General features: G+C 35.6%; 1 protein-coding gene across 1 annotated transcript; it reads right to left on the reverse strand.

The window, feature by feature from the left end:
- Positions 1-200: 200 nt before the first annotated feature.
- URE (urease) lies at positions 201-6,483 on the reverse strand. The gene is made up of 18 exons (XM_012995822.2): positions 6,055-6,483; positions 5,800-5,873; positions 5,594-5,639; positions 5,381-5,486; positions 5,148-5,290; positions 4,610-4,720; positions 3,962-4,125; positions 3,492-3,870; positions 3,309-3,417; positions 2,596-2,735; positions 2,339-2,476; positions 2,167-2,258; positions 1,927-2,056; positions 1,666-1,824; positions 1,372-1,539; positions 1,094-1,228; positions 716-787; positions 201-623 (listed from the first exon to the last, which is right to left on the reverse strand). The coding sequence occupies exons 1-18, from the start codon at positions 6,178-6,180 to the stop codon at positions 402-404; spliced, it is 2,514 nt and encodes an 837-aa protein (XP_012851276.1). The 5' UTR covers positions 6,181-6,483; the 3' UTR covers positions 201-401.
- Positions 6,484-7,197: the final 714 nt, after the last annotated feature.

The following is a 7,197-nucleotide window of genomic DNA, read 5'->3' on the forward strand; positions in this document are numbered from 1 at the left end:
CCCTTAATATATTATTGTAAATACTTCATCAAGGTTTGTTTTAATATTATGAATATCCTCTTTGGTAAGTGCAATTTGCAGAATAGAAATAAATATCAAAAGAATATTCGTAATTTAAAATGTTAATGATTCATTTAGCAAGTTAGAAATACATAATTAAGTAATAACAACAACAATAATTAAATAATAATGCAAGTGACTGTGTTTTGGCAAACCATGATTTGCAAATTGTATAACTACATAACTATTACAGCCCAGAGTATGTATGTATGTATGATAATTTATGTCCACACCAGCTTTTCCAGGCAACACTAAATACACTCCCCACAAGTATATTATTTCATCGTAAAAAAAATTAGTTTACTATAGTACTTAAACAAACCTGAATAAACGAGCGAGAGTTAGAAAAGGAAGTAATTACGTGAAAGCGGAACTGTGGCAGCAGCGGTGCATGTAAGAACCTCGCCATCTGCAGTGACTGTGTATGCCTCTGGGTCGACTGTGATCTGAGGAAGTGCGTCGTTCAGCTTCATATCGAGCTTTGTGAGCTTCCTCACATTGCTTACAGCTTCCAACCTTTTGTTAAGTCCATAATGTTCTTTTATTCCCAAATCCAGAGCCACCTGCAGTAACAAATCCACGATTTAAATATAATTTTTTTTATAAATAACAAATAATCGAATATATATATATATATATAGGCAAAATAATATACCTTGCTGACAAAAGCGATTGAATTGGAACTAGCAGCCTTGCCAAATGCTCCAAACATGGGCCTCATTGTCACCTGTACAAAAACTTGTACACGTTAAATGTGAAGGATTTCGTGTGTAGTCGCTTCGACTTCAAAATGAAATGATAAACTTCGATCTTTCTGAGATGATTGTGTTAGTCGAGTCAAGTCCTCACAAAGCATGCAACAGACTAAAGATCCTCTCAACATAATTAAGTCAACGGAAAGTAAAAGTTCCTTCAAAAGCAACTTAAAGTTGGAAGTTAAATTTTAGTGAGGTATTGCTAATAGAAGAACTAGGTTATAAATAGCTATTACTAATTAATTTATTTATTTATTAATGTTATTATTAAAATTTACCGGTTCTGGAGTGGGGATGCTTGCATTTGGATCACCCATATCAGACCATGCTATTGTTCCACCTTTTACGACCATCTCAGGTTTGGTTCCAAAAAATGCCGGTTTCCATATAATAAGATCAGCAAGCTTGCCTACCTGCACCAAATCAATATCGTAAAGTTTCAGTTTACACATTTGCTTGACTACAAGTACTCGTAGAAGTTTCTCAGATAATATCACCACGTATAATGACCAAATTCTCACAAAAAGAGATGACAATAATAGTAATGTTATTTTACCTCAACAGATCCAACATACTTAGAAAAACCACAAGCTATAGCAGGGTTAATTGTGTACTTTGCAATGTATCTCTTGATACGTAAGTTATCATTTTGTGGTGCACTGCTTTCGAGTGGTCCTCTGACTGACTTCATCTTGTTCGCAGTCTGCCAAGTTCTGCAAATTACCTGTCAACAATAGAATATGGATAATGTCAGTACTCTTGCCAAATGCAAATGTTCTGCAAATTGGGATTATGTTTACCAAATCATTGAAAAAAGAGTAGGATAGAAGAAAACTTAAGAAAGAATAACCTCTCCAATCCGACCCATAGCTTGAGAATCAGAAGATATGATACTTATCGCTCCCATATCATGCAAAATGTCTTCTGCAGCAATTGTTTCAGCACGAATTCGTGACTCGGCAAAAGCAACATCCTCTCTGATATTTTTGTCAAGGTGATGGCAGACCATCTGCAGAATGCATTTTTAACCATTTTCATAACTTCAATTCACCTTATTTATTTTTGGTTAAATACTATGGTACGAGCATTACGCATTAGTGTTGCCACTTACAAGCATGTCAAGGTGTTCGTCTACAGTATTGGTGGTGAAAGGGCGTGTCGGGTTAGTTGAAGAGGGGAGAACATTTTTTACACCACAAACTTTAATAATATCTGGAGCATGACCACCGCCTGCACCTTCACTGTGAAAAATAAAAGAAAAATAGGTAAACAAGGGCATATGTATATGTACACACTAGTACAGTTAAAGGGGTTTTTCAACATTATCTGTCAACTAGCAGAATTTATATACCTGTGGTAAGTATGAATAGTTCGATCTTTAAATGCAGCAATTGTATGCTCGACAAATCCAGATTCGTTTAATGTGTCGGTGTGTATATTAACCTACAAAAAAATGCATGATAAGCAAATGACGAATTGAAAAGCATGAAGAGGCTCGTTTTGATCCAAGCAGAACCAACTACCTGAATGTCGTATAATTCGGCAACAGACAAACATTTATCTATTGCAGCTGGAGTAGTTCCCCAGTCTTCGTGGAGCTTCAACCCCATAGCTCCAGCTTTGATTATTTCATGTAGGCCCTCTTCTTTGGAGGAGTTACCCTGCAATCACAAAGAACTGTAATCAAGAAAATATTGAGATATCCACATGCAGAATGTGAATTTTGAATGAAACATGTTTGTAGGACACAAAAATGAAGTTCGTGAAGTAGAGGGCCTACTTTTCCTGTAAACCCAAAATTGAGGGGCAACTCATCGGTTGATTGCAACATTAGTTTCATGTGGAATGGTGCTGGGGTACAAGTAGTTGCTCGGGTCCCATGAGCAGGTCCTGTACCACCTCCCACCAACGTAGTGATGCCTACATAAATAAAAAAATATAGTAAATAATAAAAGAAAAAATAAATAAAAGACCGTGAGGGAAGAATGTTAAGGAGTTATTCTTTAAAAGTACGAGAAACTTGAAGTATGGAGTATGCTCTGTCGGAAGTAGAACATCACTGACAACAGTGCATCTACACTAATAGCATTGTGGTATCACTAATCGGTATCATAAATCACAAGGACAAAAATTACTATAATGATAATAATCATTTTATCCTAATAACTCGAGCTTCTAGGGAGTAAAATTTATTCACTTGGTAACCAAGTATACAAGAAACTACGGGTTTCCTTTCACAAGTCACAACTATTTCTTTTGATTTCAATTGTTTTCCACCACTCATCTTTCAATAACATGAAATATATTTTCATATAAATATAATGTGGATATCTTGGTTGGTTTCTCAAGATGGTGGTGCAAACTCAATAAAGACGTCATGTATACTAGTAGAATGCTTTTACCAAGTTTATACTAAAGCAAGTGAAAGATTGGATCACGATCAGCTTTCTTATAATCGCAATTTGTATAAAAGTATTACTGTGAAATTCTCACCACTTGTTATTGCTTCATAAGCTAATTGAGGGCATATAAAATGCACATGGCAATCTATAGCTCCTGCAGTAACAATCATTCCTTCTCCAGCGATAACCTCAGTATTTACCTGAAAAGAACAGAACCCGATTAATACATAAACCAGTAAGACCAAACTGACATATTCTGAAGTCGAGAACTTACTCCTATAATCATGTCGGGTGACACGTCATTCATGATATCTGGGTTACCTGCTTTCCCAATAGAAGTAATATAACCATCTTTGATGCCTATATCCGCCTTATATATTCCTGTGTAATCAATTATTACGGCATTTGTTATTACAGTTTCCAAACAATCACTTAATTGATATCCAGAGGCCTGCCCCATTCCGTCTCTCAGAACTTTTCCACCACCAAATACACACTCATCCCCGTAAACAGCATAATCTCTCTCAATTTCCGCTAATAAATCAGTGTCCCCAAGACGAATTTTATCGCCAGTGGTAGGACCATACATATTAGCGTAGGTTTCATGAGACATTGAATAGGAAAAAGAAGAACCCTGTTCAATGACACCTTCCCTGCAGAATAAGGATGGCTGGCTAAGCAAAACGCATGAAATATAAGTTGATCATATTTAAAAAAAACTCTAAAATTTAGGATTTGTCTGACATAGCATTTGCTTCCTCTGAAAAACCGTATCTTCCTTCATGTACGGCTTTCATCACTGATGTGATGTTGGTATCGTTCACCTGACCATCAGCAATATTATTTCCTCCCCGAATAACTTGTTCACCTCCAATTCTGACAAGGGTAACACTTTTTGTGTCCCCTGGCTGCACAAATAAGACAAACATTAAGACACGCTCTATGTGGATTTTCGACAAATTTGAGGTGCATCATCTGAAATATATATATATATATATATATTTTAAATATAACTTGCACTAGAACTTCGAACATGTAACTCAAACAATAAACTATTATCAAGAAGTTTTTGGGTTGATTAATTTACTTCAGATCAATGATGAGCTGAAGTGAAGGTCAGCTTGATACAAGCAAATTCAAAACAAACTTTGATTCGGTAGGCAAGAATCCCATAAATAACCATTTTATTGGTAGATGAATAAGCATTAATAGAAACTCGGCTGCAATATGCAGATTTTTTCGACAGCTCAATAGTGTTATCTAAGTGTGCGCTACCGCATATGCTAGAATTTGCAAAATTATTGCACGAACATAATAACTTGCATCAGAAGGCCTATACTTATTGAAAATGCATATGGTTAGTTACAAAGAATACAAGGTCAAAACTGATACCTCAAAACGAGTGGCTGTTCCTGCAGGGATATTTAGCCTCAGGCCGTATGCTTTTCTTCGATCAAAAACTAAGTACGGGTTGACTTCAATAAAATGATAGTGACTCCCAACCTGCAGAAGAATATTTTTTAACAAAACAGTCCTAACAGTTCAAATAGTTTCATCAGTAAGCAATGAGTAGAAAGTCAATACTTATACGCTATATGGTTGTACATATCAACCTAATGAAGAATGCTAGTACATGGTGCAAAATTAGGTCAGATCCAAAAGTCACGGCTAAATTGACCATTGTGCATGTTCTAAATAACTGAACTGCGTTATTTTGTGTTCCTTCTCTATATATTACAAAACGCTATATGAAGATCTAAACAGTATGCCTGGAACATGTCCAACCACCAATTTAATCAGCAAGAATACATGATCTTCATTAAAGGATATGGCAAGCTTGTGTGCAACTGAGAAAGGAAAATTCACGAGGAAGAATTTTCTGGGCAGGGTTGGCGATAAAATATAAATAAGCCGTTTACAATATAATTACCTGAATAGGCCTGTCCCCTGTGTTGGTTACTTTGAGAACTATGGCTTTCCTTCCCAAGTTAAGTGTAATACGTCCAGGCCCAAAAAATAATTCACCGGGAATATTACAAATTTCAACTGGAGGAAACTTGTCTAAAGAAGGAACTGCAAGAAACATAAAACAGTACATTCAGGAGCAATTCCATAGCTACTGATGATCAAACACAATAAATATTTTTTTATCATGACAATCACCTGGGAAGAAAGATCCGTGCAAAGCTAGTTCCAGATTTCCGTTTTCACACGATATGGGATCGTGGATCGTTATCAACTTTGTTCCATCCGGAAAGGTCCCCTCTACCTATTCGTATATCAGCCCCGAATATTAATTTTCTTAAATCATGATTTCCGTCTTTGCTAATTCAAAAGATCACAAAATTATTTCATTAAAACAATCGCAATTAGTACCTGGACCGTCTCCAAGAGATAAGGAACAGAGGGAAGAACTTGCCTCCTGCAAACACATAAAACAAGGATCAGTTTATCTGATCGAAGATGCGCTTAGTCGCCGCAGCTTGATTGAGACATTTTTTCAAACACTTAGACTACAGACTAAAAAAAAAAAACTAAAAAAAAAAACTAAAAAAAAAGGATATTAAATTTTGCATTAATACCTTCCTAGCAATTGCCTACCAATATCCATCAATTCCACCACGCTTTTATCCCCATTCCGAACGAATTCCAGTATCTATTCAGCAGCCCAAAGTTAAATCAATCGGATATATATGAACACTGAAAGAAATGAGTTTGTGATGAACTGCACACACACACACACACACACAGAATGAAAGACTGATTCAAATCCAGCTCTATAAAATGCAACTCAATGAATACTTCCAAAAAAAAATGTCAGATAAAAATCCGAATACCTGCGTCGCAATCAGAGCAACGGCTTCAACGTGGTTAAGCCTTACTCCACGCGCCAAACGCTTCTGCGCCAACGCTCCGGCATTGTGGAGCATCAATTTCTCAATCTCTCTCGGCGCCAACTTCATCTCTGCCGATTTTTTCCTCTATTTTCAGATAAAAAAAAAAAAAAAAAAAAAACTAGAAATTGATTTCCTGAATTAAAAACTAAGCAAGTTTTTTGAACAAGTTCAGAGCGATGGAAATCATTTTATTTACTTATTTAATTGAATTATTTTCGTATGTCAAAATCATGTTCAGATTATATAAATTTATGAATGCAAAATCATTTGGGTTTTGACTTTTTGTGGAGAAGATGGCCAATTTATGCTTATTTGAGTTTTTGATGCAACAGGGGCAACTTCTACTGAGATTTTGACAAGTATCTTGTAGAGATTCCAAAAAGGCACAGTTTTCGAATCAAATTAAGGACAAATTTCACTTTGGCCCCTTGCAATTTTCATTTTTGCAATTTGCCCCCTACAAATTTAAAGAAAATGATTCTTTCCCTTTCTAATTTTATTTCACTTGAGCTTTGCCCCAAATTAGAAATTTTTGGCGTTTTTTCATTGGGATTGACATATGTGCATTCACTTCAAAGACATTGGTGATATTTCATATTCACATCGAAATCCTAATATCCTTATTTTTTCTAATATACGAAAAACTCAACTCGTTTCACTCAAAACAACAACAACAACGAAAAAAAACCTCCCAAAACGAATTGTGCTTATTGTGACCCTCGAGCTGTGGGAAACTTCATTTTTTTTTAATTTGGCAGCTATTACGGTGATCCATCCCTAAAATAACGGAAATGCCCTTCAATTGGAAGAATTCATGGCAATTTTGGCGAAAAATGCGTCGGAAATTATAATTTGAGGCAATGTGCCATCGGAACAAAATTTTGAAGGAGGAAATCTCTTTTTTGAATTTGTAGGTCAGTGAAGTGTGCAAAAATTGAAATTTTCTAGGCAGCGAAGCGTATTTTGTCCCAAAATAAATTGTGAAAAAATATAACATGATTGATTTAATTTCATTGAGAAATTGTTCACAATCATATTTCTCTAAGATGTTATTACCATTATAAATAGCAAATGGACATCACC

This window comes from Erythranthe guttata, chromosome 11 (genome assembly GCF_056151865.1).
Source record: "Erythranthe guttata isolate IM_541 chromosome 11, IM_541, whole genome shotgun sequence".
NCBI classification, from domain to species: domain Eukaryota; kingdom Viridiplantae; phylum Streptophyta; class Magnoliopsida; order Lamiales; family Phrymaceae; genus Erythranthe; species Erythranthe guttata.